The sequence below is a fragment of the Equus przewalskii genome, chromosome 16 (assembly GCF_037783145.1).
Source record: "Equus przewalskii isolate Varuska chromosome 16, EquPr2, whole genome shotgun sequence".
NCBI classification, from domain to species: domain Eukaryota; kingdom Metazoa; phylum Chordata; class Mammalia; order Perissodactyla; family Equidae; genus Equus; species Equus przewalskii.
The window spans coordinates 21,804,750-21,822,896 of NC_091846.1; the positions used below are offsets into that span (position 1 = coordinate 21,804,750).

The 18,147-nt window shown below is 37.9% G+C and overlaps 1 protein-coding gene across 34 annotated transcripts in view; it reads left to right on the forward strand.

The window, feature by feature from the left end:
* CAB39L (calcium binding protein 39 like) overlaps positions 1-18,147 on the forward strand; it is a 156,691-nt gene that overhangs the window by 130,394 nt on the left and 8,150 nt on the right. For all 34 annotated transcript variants that reach the window (XM_070578197.1, XM_070578210.1, XM_070578217.1 and 31 more), the window contains one exon: positions 9,434-9,577. In XM_070578197.1, the coding sequence (XP_070434298.1) occupies positions 9,434-9,577 (144 nt within the window). The remainder of the gene's footprint in view (positions 1-9,433; positions 9,578-18,147) is intronic.

Genomic DNA, 18,147 nt, shown 5'->3' on the forward strand with positions numbered 1-18,147 from the left:
AAATGCCATCCTAAGGAGTTTAATTTTTTTTCCCCTAAATCCATAAGAATCTAGAGATTTGTTTATCCACTCACTGTATAAGTGGAATTAGTAGCATGAACAGGGCTGATCTTCAGGAAGATTCCTTTGACATAGTGTGCAGAATGAATTGGAATGGGTGAACACTGAAGGAGAGACCATTTTGCATGCTTTTGCAGTAGTCCAGTTGAAAGGTAGTGAGGGTGTGAATGAGGATACTGACAGTAAAAATGGAATGAAGGATGTTTTAAAATTGGCAGGTGGTGGGTGTAGATTTGATGTAAGGAGCAAAAGAAAGAAAGGAGCTGAGAAGACTTCAGCTTTCTCCCCCAGGGGACTGGCAGATCATGATGTCATTAACAAAGAGAAAAAAGAGAATTGGTTTTAGAGATTCTGAGTCTGCTAGGCCAGCAGAGCTGGCCTGGGGCTACCCAATGGGCAGTTAGATATGTGGGTATAGAGTTTAGGAAAAAAGTTAAGACTAGAAATGTATATTTAGGATGCATATTCCTAGAGTTATAGTTGAAGCTGTGGGCATAGATGAGACAGTTGGGAGATAAAAGATAAGCAGTTCAGGTATACAGCTTGGAAACTTCCTACATATATAGTACAGAAGGAAGCACAGCCAGTAACAGAGGCAGCAGAGGAACAAGCTGCAAAAGGTAAAAATGAGAAGAAAGCAGTGGCCTTGAAACCAAGAACAAATACAGTTTCCAGAACAGTGTTCGGTCAATGTTAGATGTTGCAGAGAGATTAAGGAGGATGAAGATTAACAGTTTGCACAATTGCTATTCCATGTCTATGAAACTGGTGACCAGCTAACATCCAACAGTGGTCATCATTTTTTATGTTTAACAACCATGATTTTTTGTGCACTAAAATAGCTTTAAGGTGTGTACTTCTTATTTGTTAAATAGACAAAAGATGCATCACAGGCAAGTTGGTTGTTTACGGGCAGCCAGACACACCCACACACATCCCCCTGCATACCTACCTCTGGGATTCTGTTGGTAGACTCTATTGTGATAGACAGTTCGCCTTCAGTTCATGTGCTTTCTCCACCCATCCAGGACTTCTGTAACCATCTATACATTGTGTTACTATCCTGAGGCATCCAGAAAAAGTCCACTAAGTAGAAGAATTAGAAAATAAGTATACTGTATATAAAATTACAGTAGTCATCCCTTATCCAGGCAAGATACATTCCAAAACCCCAGTGGATTCTTGAAAACATGGATAGTACCGAATCTGTTATGTACTATGTTTTTTCCTATACATACATAGCTGTGATAAAGTTTAATTTGTAAATTAGGCAGTAAGAGATTAACAATAACTAATAATAAAATAAAACAATTATAACAATATACTGTAATAAAAGTTGCCGTAGATCTTAGCAACCTCAGCATATGATTTTTTTTCTTCCCTTATTAAGTCCAGAACTTTCACCTTTTCACTTAAAAGAAGCACTTTACAGCTTCTCTTTGGCATATCTGAATTGCCAACATTGCTGCTCTTGTGCTTTGGAACCATCGTTAAGTAAAGTAAGGGTTACTTGAACATAATCACTGTGGTACCATGACAGTTGATCTGATAATTGAGACAGCTACTAAGTGACTAATGGGTAGATAGCATATCCAGTGTGGATATACTGAACAAAGGGATGATTCACGTCCCAGGCAGGATGGATCTGCACAGCATGAGATTGCATCACACTACTCAGAATGGCATATTATTTAAAACTTATGAATTGTTGGAGATGACATCATCATCACTCCCCTTCAATCTACAGTGAGTTAAATGCTCATTACCCAACAAAGGCTAGATTGCCCAACATACATCCACACATCAGTACAAACAACGGTGGGTGGATTGGAGCACATAGAGGAGGCAAATGAGGGAACAGCAGAGGCAGTGCCCAGGTTCTAAACCCCTGACTGTGGCAGCTGAGCCAGCCACCCTCAGCCCCCAGAGAACCAGTGGGCAGCAGTGGAGGCACACATGCAACTCTGGCCAGCCAGCTGTGATGGCACCTGTGGCCATGGGGAGCCAAGCAGCAGTAAAGGCAGAGCCCCATGATCCCAGGCCCTCGACCACAACTCAGAACCTGGTAGCAGCAGCAGAGGCATGATGAACTCCCAACTGCAGCAGCACCCGCAGCCACAAGGTAATGGGCAACAGCAGAGGTGGTGCCCTGCAAACCTCCTGCTTTCTCACCCTCTCCCTCCCCCTGGAACTTCTGACTCAGGTGAGCCCAGACATGGTGGAGGTGTCAGCCATGCCTGTCCCCATGGCAATGAAGCCAGAAACTGCAGTAACACTGGCAACAGCAAGGCATCAGTGACCCCCAGAGGCACAGGTGGCAACAACGAGAGTACAGGCAACATGCAGAATAGAGTTGGTGGAGGGTGGAACATGCTGATCCTCAAATATAGTCAGAGGCAGCTTAGGTAAGAGAAATCAGAAACTGGCACTATAGCACCACCTACTGAAAAACAAAAGACAGACCTTTAATCTCCAGTTGGTTGAATAGTTTGAATCAAAACAAACAAAGCTACACCTAAATAAAAGGATTTCCTATGAGAAATGTGCTAACAGAGGGATAATGCAGCAAGCACCACAAAAAGCCACAGTAACATGGCATCACGGAAAGAAAGTAACAATTGTCCAGAAACCAAACATAAAATCAAGGAAGACTGTGATGTAACTGATAAAGAATTCAAAATAGCTGTCATAAAGAAATTCAGTGAGCTACAGGAAGACTAAGAAAGGCAGTTCAATGAGCTCAGGAATAAAATCAATGAACAAAAGGAACATTTTACCAAAGAGATTGAAACTCTAAAAAAGAACTGAGAAATTCTGGAGCTGAAGAACTCAATAAATGAGATGAATAGAGCAGACCATGTGAAAGAGAGAATTAGTGAGGTTGAAGGCAGAAACCTAGAAATGATGCAGATAGAAGAGGAGAAAGAACTAAGATTTTTTAAAAATTGAAATTCTACAAGAATTATGACTCTATTAGAAAGGGCAATATAAGGGTAATGGGTATCCCAAAAGGAGAAGACAGAGAGAAAGGAGTAAAGAGCTTATTTAAAGACATTCTAGCTGAGGAAGGAATTGGATATACAAATCCATGAAGCTAGTAGAATATCCAGTTATCTCAATATAAAAAGACCTTCTCCAAGACATATAATATTAAAACTGTCAAAAGTCGATGACAAAGAAGGAATATTAAGGACAGCTAGAGAGAAGAAAATAACTTACAAAAGAACCCCCATCAGGCTTTCAGTAGGTTTCCCAGCAGAAACTCTACAGGCAGGAGAGAGTGGAATGATATATTCAAAATGCAGAAAGAGTGTAATGATATATTCAAAATACAGAAAGATAAAAACAGTCAGCCAAGAATACTTTATCCAGCAAAGTTATCCTTCAGATATGAAGAAGAAATTTTCCCAGGAAACCAAATCTGAGGGAGTTCATCACCACTAGACCTGCCTTACAAGAAATGTTGAAAGGAGCTCTCTCACCTGAAACGAAAGGCAAAGGTATACAAAGCTTTGAGCAAGGTGATAAATAGATAGAATCAGAAAATTACAACTCTATATCAGAATAGGTTAGTAAACAATTATAAGAGTTAAAGGGAAAGGGAACACTAAAAATATAATCACTTCTTTTTGGTAATGAACTCAGAATACAAAATGGATAATTTGTGACAACAAAAATATAGAAGGGAAAGAGGAAAAGAACAGAACTTGCATAGGCAAATGCAGATAAGATGCTATCAGCAGAAAAAGGGCTATCTTAATCTGTGAGACCTTTTATGCAAACTTCATGGTAGCCACAAAACAAAAATTCAGAAAAGAGACACAAATTTAAAAAAAGAGGAAATTGAGAAACCCATCACAGAAAACAGCTAAACCGAAATGGCAGACAGAAACACAAGGGAAAAAAAGTAGAAATATAGAGCAACCAGAAAACAAAAGATAAAATGGCAGTATTAAGTCCTCATATATCAGTAATCATCATAAATGTAAATGGATTGAATTCACCAATCAAAAGACACAGAGTGGCTGGATGGGTTTAAAAAACAAGACCCAACAGGGGCCGGCCCCGTGGCCAAGTGGTTGGGTTCGTGTGCTCCGCTGCGACGGCCCAGGGTTCAGATCCTGGGTGCGGACATGGCACTGCTCATTGGGTCACATTGAGGTGGTGTCCCATATGCCACAACTGGAAGGACCCACAACTAAGATATACAACTATGTACAGGGGGCAGGGTGGTTTGGGGAGATAAAGCAGAAAAAAAAAAACCAAGACCCAACAATATGCTGCTTCCAGGAGACCCATCTCAACTCTAAAGACAAACAGCCTAAAGAGTGAAGGGATGGAAGATGATACTCCAAGCAAATGACAACAAAAAGAAAGCAGATGTAGCCATACTTATATCAGACAAAATAGACTTCAAGCCAAAAAAAGATAACAAGAGACAAAGACATTAGATGGACATTATATAATGATAAAGGGGACAATCAATCAAGAAGACATTAACATTTATTAACATATATGCACCCAACATAGAAGCACCAAAATATATAAAGCAATTATTAACAGACCTAAAGGGAGAAATTGACAGCAACTCAATAATAGTAGGGGACCTCAGTGCCCCACTTACATCAATGGATAGATCATCCAGACAAAAAGTCAACAAGGAAACATCAGCTTTAAATGAAACATTTGACTGTATAGACTCAATAGATACATAGAGAACATTCCATCCAAAAGCAGTAGAATACACATTCTTCTCAAGGCTACATGGAACATTCTCAAAAATTGACTGTATGTTGGGAAACAAGTCTCAATAAATTTAAGAAGATTGAAACCATATCAAGCATCTTTTCTGACCACAGTGGTATGAAACTAGAAATCAGCCACAAGAAGAAAACTGGAAAAGTCACAGAAATGTGAAGGCTAAACAACATGCTACCAAGCAGCTGTTGAATTAATGGAAAATCAGAAAATACGTGGAGGAGCCGGCTCCATGGCCGAGTGGTTAAGTTCGTGTGCTCCGCTGCGGCAGCTGAGGGTTCGGATCCTGGGCATGGACATGACACTGCTCGTCAGGCCACGTTGAGGCGGTGTCCCACATCCCACAACTGGAAGGACATGCAGCTAAGATATGCAACCGTGTACGGGGGGGTTGGGGGAGATAAAGCAGGAAAAAAAAAAAAGATTGGCAACAGTTGTTAGCCCAGGTGCCAATCTTTAAAAAAAAAAAGAAAGAAAGAAAATGCCTGGAGACAAATGGAAATGACAGCACAACATACCAAAGTCTGGGATACAGCAAAAGCAGTAGTAAGAGAGAAGTTTATAGCAATACAGGCCTACCTCAAGAAACAAGAAAAATTTCAAACAATCTAACACTATATCCCTAAAAGAACTAGAAAAAGAAGAACAAACAAAGCCCAAAGTCAGTAGAAGGAGGGAAATAATAAAAATCAGAGTAGAAGTAAATGAAGTAGAGGCCAAAAAGACAATAGAAAGGATCAATGAAACTAAGAGCTGGTTCTTTGAAAAGATAAACAAAATGGGCAAACCTTTAGCTAGACTAACTTTAAAAAACCCAGAAGGCCCAAAATAAATAAAATCAGAAACAAAACAGGATAAATTACAACAGATACCATAGAAATACAAAGGATTATGAGAGAATACTATGAAAGGCTTATACAGCAAAAATTGGATAACCTGGAAGAAATGGATAAATTCTTAGATTCATACAACCTTTCAAAACTGAATCAGAACAAATGGAGAGTCTGAATAGTAAGGGGATTGAAACAGTAATCAAAAACCTCCCAAAAAACCAAAGTCCGGGACCAGACAGCTGCTCTGGTGAATTCTACCAAACATTCAAAGAAGATTTAATACCTGTCATTCTTAAACTTCTAAAAAATTGAAGAGGAGGGGACACTTTCTACCTCATTCTATGAGGCCAACATTACCCTGCTACCAAAACCAGACAAGAGCAACACAAAAAAAGAAAATGATAGGACAATATCACTGATGAACATAGATGCAAAAATCCGAATATTAGGAAACTAATGCAACAATACAACCAAATATTAGGAAACTAATGCAACAATACATTAACAGGAGTGTACACCACAATGAAGGAGATTTATTCCAGGGATGCAAGGATGGTTTCAACATCTGCAAATCAATCAACATGATACACTACATTAACAAATTGAATTAAAAATCACATGATTATCTCTCAAAAGATGTAGGGAAAGCATTTGACAAGATTCTGTGTACATTTGTGATAAAAACTCAATAAATGGGTATAGAAAGAAATTATCTCAACATAATAAAGGCCATATATGACAAACCCACAGCTGACATCACATTCAATGGTGAAAAACTGAAAGCTATCCCTCTAAGAACAGGAACCAGGCAAGGATGCCCACTGTCACCACTCTTATTCAGCATAGTATTGGAAGTCCCTGCCAGAGCAATTAGGCAAGAAGAATAAATAAAAGATACTCAAATTGGAAAGGAAGAAGTAAAACAGTTACTATTTGTGGATGGCATGGCTTTATATTTAGAAAACCCTAAAGAATCCACCAAAAAACTAGTATAAATAATAAACGAATGCAGTAAATTCCCAGGGGACAAAATCATTATACAAAAATCAGTTGCATTTCTATACACTAACAATGAACTATCAGAAAGAGAAATCAAGAAAAGTCTCATTTGCAATTGCAACAAGAGGAATAAAATACCTAGGAATAAATTTAACTAAGGAGGTGAAAGCCCTTTACACTGCAAACTATAAGACATTGTTGGAAGAAATTGAAGAAGGCACAAAGAAATGGAAAGATATTCCTTGCTCATGGATTGGAAGAATTAACACAGTTAAAATGTCCATATTGCCTAAAGCAATCTATAGATTCAGTGCAATCCCTATCAAAATTCCAATGACGTTTTTCATAGAAATACAACAAAGAATCCTAAAATTTATATGAAACAACAAAAAACCCCAAATAACCAAAGCAACCCTAAGAAAAAACAAAGCTGGAGGTATCACACTCCCTGATTTCAAAGTATACTACAAAGCTATAGTAATCAAAACAACATGGAACTGGCAGAAAAACAGACACACAGATCAATGGAACAGAATTGAGAGCCCAGAAATAAACCCACACGTTTATGGACAGGTAATTTTCAACAAAGGAACCAAGAACATGCAGTGGAGAAGGGAAAGTCTCTCTGATCAATGGCATTGGGAAAACTGGACAGCCATATGCAAGGAAATGAAAGTAGACCACTACACCATACACAAAAATTAACTCAAAGTCGATTAAAGATTTAAATGTAAGACCTGAAACTATAAACCTCCTAGGAGAAAACATAGGCAGTACACTTTTTGACATCAGTCTTAGCAATATCTTTTTGGACATGTCTCCTCAGGCAAGGGAAACAAAAGAAAAAATAAACAAATGATGCTACATCAAACTAAAAAGCTTATGCACAGCAAAGGAAACCATGGACAAAGCAAAGAGGTAACCTACCAATTGGGAGAAGGTATTTGCAAATCATGCATCTGATAAGGATTTAATATCCAAAATATATAAAGAACTCATACAACTCAACAACAAAAAATCAGCCTGATTAACAAATGGACAGAGGATCTGAACAGACTTTTTTCCAAAGAAGGTAATACAGTTGGCCAATAGGCACATGAAGAGGTATTCCACACCACTAATCATTAGGGACATGCAAATCAAAACCACAGTGAGATACCATCTCACACCCACCAGAATGGCTGTTATTAAAAAGACAAGAAATAACAAGTGTTGGAGAGGATGTGGAGAAAAGGGAACCCTCGTACACTACTAGTAGGAATGTAAATTGGTGCAACCAATGTGGAAAACAGTATGGAGATTCCTCAAAAAATTAAGAATAGAGGGGCTGGCCTGGTGGCGCAGCTGTTAAGTGCGCACGTTCCGCTTCTCAGCAGCCCGGGGTTCGCTGGTTCGGATCCCAGGTGCAGATGTGGCACTGCTTGGCAAAAGCCATGCTGTGGTAGGCATCCCACGTATAAAGTAGAGGAAGATGAGCATGGATGTTAGCTCAGGGCCAGTCTTCCTCAGCAAAAAGAGGAAGATTGGCAGTAGTTAGCTCAGGGCTAATCTTCCTCAAAAAAGAAAAAATTAAGAATAGAACTACCATATGATCCAGTATTCCACTTCTGGGTATTTATCCAAAGAATACTCTTTTTTTATGTTTCATGACTTTTGAGTAAATGAAACCATGGAAAGCAAAACCATGGTAAGGGAGGACTACTGGATGTTAAGGGTACATTTCGGCTGCCTGGCTGCTGAAGCTTTAAAAATTGCTACCACTGCAGTAAGAGTAAAAGTTAATGATGCAGAGCAGCAGTACATTTAGCTGTGCTGCTAGAGGGTCTTGAACTGTTCTCACTTTTGCTATTTTTATTTTGTTTTGAAGTGTCTTTGTATGGGCTGTTATAACAGAAATACCATAGACGGGGTGGCTTAGACAACAAATACTTATTGCTCGTAGTTCTGGAGGCTGGGAAGTCCAGGCTCAAGGTGCTGGCAGTGAGAGAGCTCTCGGGGCTCTTTTATAAGAGTGCCAGTGCCATTCGTGGAGGCTCCACCTTCATGCCCTTCCTCCCAGAAGCCCCACCTCCTAATGCCATCACATTGCAGGTTAGGATTTCAACGTAGAGATTTTGAGGGCGCACAAATATTCAGTTTATAACGTGGAGTAATGCTGCATTTTGAGAACTATGTCACCAGAAAATGTTTTGCTTTACTTTTTTTGGAAACTTGTACATATTAAACTTCATATGGATTCAGGGTCGATGATTTTTTTTTCTGGCTATATATCAGGTTTTATAATAAAAGTTAGGGGGAAGTTAAGAGTCCCTTAACCTGTTTTTCTAGTTAGCTGCTAGAATACATTTATTTAGGTAAAGGAGGTATAATTGTAGAGTCAATTTTGGTCTTCTTATCCTACCGTAATGCCTAGGGGGAAGCATACTACTGGGAAGCAAGATAATTGAAGTAATCGATGAAAATAATAAATTCATTTCTGGCTAGCTCTTGATGAGAGTTTCAGAGAGAGCTTTTTTAAGCTGCAGCAATGACTGGCTTAAAAAAAAAAGATTCAGAAATGCATCAAGTACTGACTTTAGCAAAACTGTGTGTGAAAAGCTTAAAATAACTTAATAACTGCTGTTTTCATAGCTGTGCTTTAAGATATGCTTAAGGACTCTCAATTTTCTTCATGTCAACATTCTTAACTCACATTTATATTTTGTTTTTCAGTGAGAAGTGAGATATGTTTTGAATAAGATGACTCTCAAACAGATGTTGGCTTTGACTCTGGTTTTTTGTAGCTGCTGGGTGAGCTGATCCTGGACCGACACAACTTCGCCATCATGACAAAGTACATCAGCAGGCCCGAGAACCTCAAGCTCATGATGAACCTCCTCCGAGATAAAAGTCCCAACATTCAATTTGAAGCCTTCCACGTCTTTAAGGTAAAGTGCAAGCCCCAGAAACTAGGTGGGCGTTTGTTTTCCAGTTTCAAGTGGCAAACTCCCTACTTTTTTACTCTCCAGTGGTCCGGTCTTTTAACTTCTCTAAGCCTCATCTAGAGAGGGAGGGGAAATGGTATCTTCCTCCTGAAATTGTTGTAAGGGATACAATATGGATAAAATATGTAACAGTACCCAGCGAATAGAAAGGACTCTGCAGACAATATCTATTATTGTAGTCCTGACTCTACCTCAAATGATGAACGATCACTTAATGTTAGTAGAATCTGTAAATGTTAAATACATATTATTAAATGAAAAAGCAGGTTACAAACCACTCTATACAGAATGCAAGCCCAGTTCTGTTTAAAATATATTTACATGTAGCTATATGCACAGAAATAAATGCTGGAAGGATGTACACCAAATATTCACAATGGTTATCTTTGGATGGAGGAAGTATGTAAGTGACTTTTTACTTTATTCTTTGTGTCTTCTTTATTTCCGGAGTTTTCCACATGTATCACTTTTATAATCAGAATAAGGATGGTGGAGGAGGAGGAGGATTCAGGAGATCTGAACTTCCGGCCTGCTCTTCTCCACCTCACGTCCTGCCCAGGGTGTTTATTCCTGCCTGGTATGCGGTGGGCCCGGGCGGTCCTGCTGTGGTCTCGCTGGTGCTCGTATATGTCAAACTGGCTTGCAGAAGCAGGGATCAGGTTCTTCTTTCTTAAACAGGAAAAAAATTACCTGTTTCTGATCAGTACTAACAAGTATTGTGTCCAAATAGTCTAAATATTGTGTTGCTCAGATTCGTATTCATTTGGGAGGGTGAACCTTTAGAATGAAAATGTCTTATTTTACACTTACACAGAACGGAATTTTGCTTTGAGTAACTTCCATGCAGCTGTATCAAGAGCCCCAATTTCAAATCCACGTACAAACCACTACAGGCTTACAGCATGCCTCGGGGAAGTGAGGTTAGCAAGGCAGAAGACTAGCCTTCCGATACCTCATCTAGCGCAAATCCCCCTGGGCAAAATAAAATTTGAATGAAATGAATGAATATGTGTGTAAGACATGCATTTTGATCTTTCATAAAAAGCATTCAGATTTAAAATAGCAAAATATTCTTAGTTTTCTGAGCTAAAAATATTTGCATTGTAGTGGTGATACTTGTCTTTCTCTAACCAAGCTTGAGAACTCCATAAATCACATTTATGAAACATGTTATGTAAATTAAGGGATACAGCCAATAAAACTGCATTCTAAAAGAGAAGTCATAGGTAGTTTCATTTGTTTAATTTGTTTGAAAGTGTTTTGAAAATACTTTTTAAAAAATGGGTACAGCAGAGAGAAAACCGAGAAATCCTCTATACTGGACATAATATTCAAAAGATTTGGTTCCCCATACCTTGATTTAGAAGTGCATTCCTTATGATAAATATCAATTTTAAATTAGATAAATCTCAGGGCCGGCCCAGTGGTGCAGCAGTTGGGTTCACATGTTCCGCTTCTCGGCAGCCCGGGCTTTTTGCCAGTTCGGAACCCGGCTGCGGACATGGCACCACTTGGCAAAAGCCATGCTGTGGTAGGCATCCCACATATAAAGTAGAGGAAGATAGGCATGGATGTTCACTCAGGGCCAGTCTTCCTCAGCAAAAAGAGGGAGATTGGCAGTAGTTAGCTCAGGGCTAATCTTCCTCCAAAAAAAATAAAATAAAATGAATAATATTAAAAAAAAAACCTATGAATTAGATAAATCTCAAGGTTCATCCCAGGCCTTGACTAGGGCCCTTCAGGGTCCCAGGGTCCCAGTGTCCCAAGGGAATCATGCACTATTGCATTGGTTGCCTCTAATCAGGAACTACCTTTAAAGGCAGCAGAGTTCAGCAGCTGTAAAAAGTAAAAATAAGAAAATTTTAGAACTTGAAAACATGAGCCAGCCCTGATGGCCTAGTGGTTAAAGTTTGGCACTTTCACTGCTTTGGCAACCTGGGTTCATTTCCTGGTCATGGAACCCCACCACTTGTCTGTCAGTTGCCATATTGTGGCAACAGGTCACGCAGAAGAACCAGGACTTACAACTAGGATACACAACCATGCAATGGGGCTTGGGGGAGTAAAAGAAAAAAAAAAGAGGAAGATTGGTAACATGTTAGCTGAGGGCAAATCCCTGCAAAAAAAAAAAACAAAAAAAACTTGAAAACAAATTTAGTGTTTTTTAGGTCTATTTTACAGTGTATGGAGTCAATGGAGTTGATCCAGTGATGCCTATCTGCACATTCCACTACATTTTACACTTATTTTGGATTGAAACAGATATGTTTAATCTTTTTTTTTTTTAAGAAAGAAAGACTGTTAAGAGTTGTTTATGTAGTTACTGTGAAATGCTAGACAAATTCTAGCTAAAACTTCACAGAAACTCCCTTGTAAACAAATAGTAACCAGAGGAGCCACATATTTGGCTCCAGTATATGATTTCCTAACACATTAATAGGTGTTATGTAAATGTCAAGCATTTTGTATAACAATGTAAATGAGCCTGGGGCACTTTTTTTATAAGTAACAATTTTAGTTTATTGTAGTAAAATTCGTGTAACATAAAATTCACCATTTTAACCATTTTAAAGTGTACAATTCAATGGCATTTAGTATATTCACGTTGTTACGCAGCTGTTACTGCTGTCTAGTTCCAGAACGTTTTCGTCACCCCAAAAGGAAAACCTGTACTTATTAAGGAATTACTTCTCATTTTCCCTTAGCCCCAGCAGCTGGCAACCAACTAATCTGCTTTCAGTCTCTGTGGATTTGCCTATTCTGGATATTTTGTATAAATGGAATTATTCAGTATGTGGCCTTTTGTTTCTTTCATTAGCCTGATTTCAAGGTTCAAGGCATTAGCTGGTTTCTAGGTTCATCCACGCCATAGCATGATCAGTACTTCATCCCTTTTTATGGCTGAATAATATTCCATCATATGGATATGTCACAGTTTGTTTATCCATTCATCAGTTGATGGACTTTTGGCTGCTATGAATAATGCTGCTATGAACATTTGTGTACAAGTTTTTGTTTGAACAAATGTTTTCAATTCTTTTGGTATATACTTAGGAGTGGAATTGCTCAGCCTTATGGTCATTTGATGTGTGACTTACCGAAGTGCTGCCAAACCGTTTTCCACAGAGTCTGTGCCATTGTACATTCCTGCCGACAATGTACAGGGTTCCAATTTCTTCCCCTTCTCACCAACACTTGTTATTGTCGGTTTTTTTATTGTAGCTGGCCTAGTGTGTGTGAAGTGGTATCTCATTGTGGTTTTGCATTTCTCTAATAACAAATGATGTTGAGCATTTTTTCATGTGCTTATTGACGATTTGTATATCTTCTTTAGAGAAATGTCTATTCAAGTCCTTAACTTTTTTTTTTAAAAGGATTGTTTACCTTTTTCTTGTTGAGTTATGAGTTCTTTATTATTCTGGATACTAGACACTGATCATGTATATGGTTTGCAAATATTTTCTCCCATTCTGTGTGTTGTCTTTTCACTCTTTTAAAAATTGTTCCGTTGAGGTCATATTGGCTTATAGCATTGTGTAAATTTCATTTTATATATACATTATATATATCTGTTTCTGTATAGACTGCATTGTGTTCACCACCAATAGTCTAGTTTTTATCTGTCACTATACATATCTGCCCCTTTACCCCTTTCGTTTTCCCCTCACCCCCTTCCGTCTAGGAATCACTAATCTTCCCTTTATCCATGTATTTGTTTATCTTCCACATATGGGTGAAATCATACTGTGTTAGTCTTTCTCTGTCTGGTTTATTTTGCTTAACATAATACCCTCAAGGTCCATTCATGTTGTCACAAATGGGAGGATTTTGTCTTTTTTTATGGCTGAGTAGTATTCCATTGTGTATATATATATATATATATATATATATATATATATATCTCTCACATCTTCTTTATTCATTCACCTGTTGATTTTGACTATTGTGAATAATGCTGCATGAACATAGGGATGCATAAATCTCTTTTAATTGTTGATTTTATGTTCTTTAGATAAATACCTGGTACTGGGATAGCTGGAACATATGGTATTTCTACTTTTAATTTTTTGAGAAATCTCCATACTGTTTTCCATAGTGCCTGCACCCGTTTGCATTCCCACCACAGTGTATTATGGTTCCCTTTTCTCCATATCCTCTCCAACATTTGTTATTTCTTCTCTTGTTACTTATAGCCTTCTGATGGTGTGAGGTGATATCTCAATGTAGTTTTGATTTGTATTTTCCTAATAATTAGTGATGTGTCTGTGCCTTTTCATGTGCCTATTGGCCATCTTTATATCTTCTTTGGAAAAATGTCTGTTCATATCTTCTGCCCATTTTCTGATTGGGTTGTTTGTCTTTTTGTTGTTGAGTTGCCAGCCATCTGTATTATCTTCTTTGGAGAAATATCTGTTCAGATCCTCAGTTCCTTTTTTAATCTGATTGATTTTTTTGTTCTTGAGTTGTATGAGTTCTTTATATATTTCAGATATTAAAACCTTATCAGATGCATGATTTGCAAATACCTTCTCCCAATCAGTAGGTTACCTCTTTGCTTTGTCCATGGTTTCCTTTGCTTTGAAGAAGCTCTTTAGTTTGATGTAGCATCATTTGTTTATTTTTTCTTTTGTTTCCCTTGCCTGAGGAGACATATCCAAAAGGTATTGCTAGGACTAATGTCAAAAAGTGTACTGCCTATGTTTTCTCCTAGGAGTTTTATGGTTTCAGGTCTTACATTCAAGTCTATAATCCATTTTGAGTTAATTTTTGTGTATGGTGTAGTGGTCTACTTTCATTCTTTTGCATATGGCTGTCCAGTTTTCCCAACACCATTGATCAAAGAGACTTTCCTTTTTCCACTGTATGTTCTTGGCTCCTTTGTTGAAAGTTAGCTGTCCATAGACGCATGGGTTTATTTCTGGGCTGTCAATTCTGTTCCATTGATCTGTGTGTCTGTTGTTCTGCCAGTACCATGTTGTTTTGATTCCTATAGCTTTGTAGTATATTTTGAAATCAGGGATTGTGATACCTCTAGCTTTGTTCTTTTTTTCTCAGGATTGCTTTGGCTATTCAGGGTCTTTTGTTGTTCCATGTAAATTTTAGGATTCTTTGTTCTGTTTCCATGAAGAATGTCATTAGGATTCTGATTGGGATTGCACTGAATCTATAGATGGCTTTAGGTAATATGGACATGTCAACTATGTTAATGCTTCCAATATGTGAGCATGGAATACCTTTCCATGTCTTTTTGTTGTCTTCGATTTCTTTCAATAATGTATTCTAGTTTTCAATGAATAGGTCTTTCATCTCCTTGGTTAAATTTATTCCTAGATATTTTATTTTTTTTGTTGTAATTGTAAATTGTATTGTATTTTTGACTTCTCTTTCTGCTTTTGTTATTAGTATATAGAAATGCAACTGATTTTTGTGTGTTGATTGGGTACCTTGCAATTTGCTGTAGTTGTGGATTATTTCTAGTCTTCCAGTGGATCCTTTAGGGTTTTCTATATTTGGAATCATGTCATCCACAAATGGTAGAGTTTTACTTCTTCCTTTCCAATTTCCCTTTTGTTTCTTTTACTTGCCTAATTGCTCTGGTCAAAACTTCCAGTACTATATTGAATAAGAGTGGTGAGAGAGGGCACCCTTGTCTTGTTCCTGTTCTCATAGGAACGGCTTTCAGTTTTTAATCATTAAATAGGATGTTGGCTGCGACTTGTGATATATACTCTTTATTATGTTGAGGGACATTATTTCCATACCCATTTTGTTGAGAGTTTTTATCATAAATGGATGTTGGATCTTGTCAAATGCTTTCTCTGCATCTGTTGAAGTGATCATGTGAGTTTTATTCCTCATTTTGTTAATGTGGTGTCACATTGATTGATTTGCAGACATTGAACCATCCCTGCATCCCTGGAATAAATCCCACTTGATCATGGTGTATGACCCTTTTAAAGTATTGTTGTGGGGCCGGCTCCGTGGCCAAGTGGTTAAGTTCACACACTCCACTTCAGTGGCCCAGGGTTTCGCTGGTTCAGATCCTGGGTGCAGACATGGCATCGCTCATCAGGCCACACTGAGGCAGCGTCCCACATGCCACAACTAGAAGGGCCCACAATAAAAAATATATACAACTATGTACTGGGGGGATTTGGGGAGAAAAAGCAGAAAAGAAAAAATAAAGATTGGCAACAGTTATTAGCTCAGGTGCCAATCTTTAAAAAAAAAGAAAAAGGTGTATTTGATTTACTGGTATTTTGTTGAGGATTTTTGCGTCTATGTCTGTCAGCAATTGGCCCATAATTTTCGTTTTTTGTTGTCTTTGTTTAGTTTTGATATCAAGGTAATGTTGGCCTTGTAGAATGAGTTAGGAAGCATCTCATCCTCTTCAATATTTCAGAAGAGTTTGAGAAGGACAGGTATTAAATCTTTGAATGTTTGGTGGAATTCACCAGAGAAGCCACCTGGTCCTGGACTTTTGTTTTGGGGGAGCTTTTGATTATTGTTTCAATCTTTTTACTTGTGATTGATCTATTCAGATTCTCTATTTCTTCTTGATTCAGTTTTGGGAAGTTGTATGATTCTAAGAATTTATCCATTTCTTCTAGGTTATCCAATTTGTTGACCAATAGCTTCTCATAGTATTCTCTTATAATCCTTTGTATTTCTGTGGTATCTCTTGTAATTTCTCCTCTTTTACTTCTGATTTTATTTGTTGAGTCTCCTCTCTTTTTTTCTTAGTGAGTCTGGCAAAGGATTTGTCAATTTTGTTTATCTTTTCAAAGAACCAGCTCTTAGTTTCATTGATCCTTTCTATTGTTTGTCTCTATCATTTATTTCTGCTCTGATTTTTATTATTTCCCTCCTTATTACTGACTTTGGGCTTTGTTTTTTCTTCTTTTTCTAATTCTCTTAGGTGTAGTTTAAGATTACTTATCTGAGATTTTTCTTGTTTGTTCAGGTAGGCCTGTATTGCTATAAATTTCCCTCTTAGTACTGCTTTTGTTGCATCTCATAAGAGTTGATATGCTGTATTTTCATTTTCATTTGTCCCCAGCTATCTTTTGATTTCTCCTTTGATTTCTTCATTGACCCAGTAGTTATTCAGCAGCATGTTGCTTAGTCTCCACATGTTTGTAACTTTCCCAGCTTTTTTCCTGTAATTGATTTCTAGTTTCATAGCCTTGTGATTAGAAAAGATGCTTGATATGATTTCAGTCTTCTTAAGTTTATTGAGGCTTGCCTTGTTTCCCAACATGTGATCTGTTTTTCACAGTGTTCCATGTGCACTTGAGAAGAATGTGTATTCTTCGGTTTTTGGATACAATGTTCTATATATATCTATTAAGTCTATCTGGTCCAGTGTTTCATTTAAGGCCACTGTTTCCATGTTGACTTTCTCTCTGGATGATCTATTCATTGATATAAGTCGGATGTTGAGATCCCCTACTATTATTGTGTTGCTGTCAATTTCTCACTTTAGGTCTGCTGATAGTTGCTTTATTTACTGTGGTGTTCCTGTGTTAGGTGCATATATATTGATAAGTGTTATGTCTTCTTGGTGGAATGTCCCTTTTATCATAATATAGGACCCCTCTTTGTCTCTCATTGTCTTTTTTATCTTGAAGTCTGCTTTGGCTGATGTAAGTGTGCCAACACCTACTTTCTTTTGGTTGCCATTTGCTTGGAGTACCATCTTCCATCCCTTCACTTGGAGCCTGTGTTTGTCTTTAGAGTTCAGATGTGTTTCCTGGAGGCAGCATATTGTTGAGTCTTGTTTTTTAATCTATCCAGCAACTCTGTGTCTTTTGATTGGTGAATTCAATCCATTTGCATTTAGAGTGATTATTGATATATAAGGGCTTAATACTGCCATTGTCTTTTCTTGTTTTCTGGTTGTTCTATATTTCCATTGTTTCTTTTCCCTTGTATTTCTGACTGCCATTTCGGTTTTGTAGTTTTCTGTGATGGTTTTCTCATTATTTATGATTTGTGACTCTGCTCTGATTTTTTGTTTTGTGGTTACCATGAGGTTTGTATAAAAGATCTCATAGATGAGATAGTCCATTTTCTGATAGCCTCTTCTCTGCCTTTGCCCAAGCAGGTTCCATCTCTTTCTTCTTCCCCTTCTATGTTTTTTATGTCACAAATTATTCTTTTTTGTATTGTGAGTTGGTGATTAAATTGAAATGTTTATAGTTGTTCTTGTTTTTTTTTTTTAAGATTTTTTTTTTCCTTTTTCTCCTCAAAGCCCCCCGGTACATAGTTGTATATTCTTCATTGTGGGTCCTTCTAGTTGTGGCGTGTGGGACACTGCCTCAGCGTGGTTTGATGAGCAGTGCCATGTCTGCACCCAGGATTCAAACCAACGAAACACAGGGCCGCCTACAGCGGAGTGCGCGAACTTAACCACTTGGCCATGGGGCCAGCCCCTATAGTTGTTTTTGATGCTTTCTTTCCCTGTATGTTTTATGTTATAATTGTTTGCTAACGTATTCTGATAGAGAACT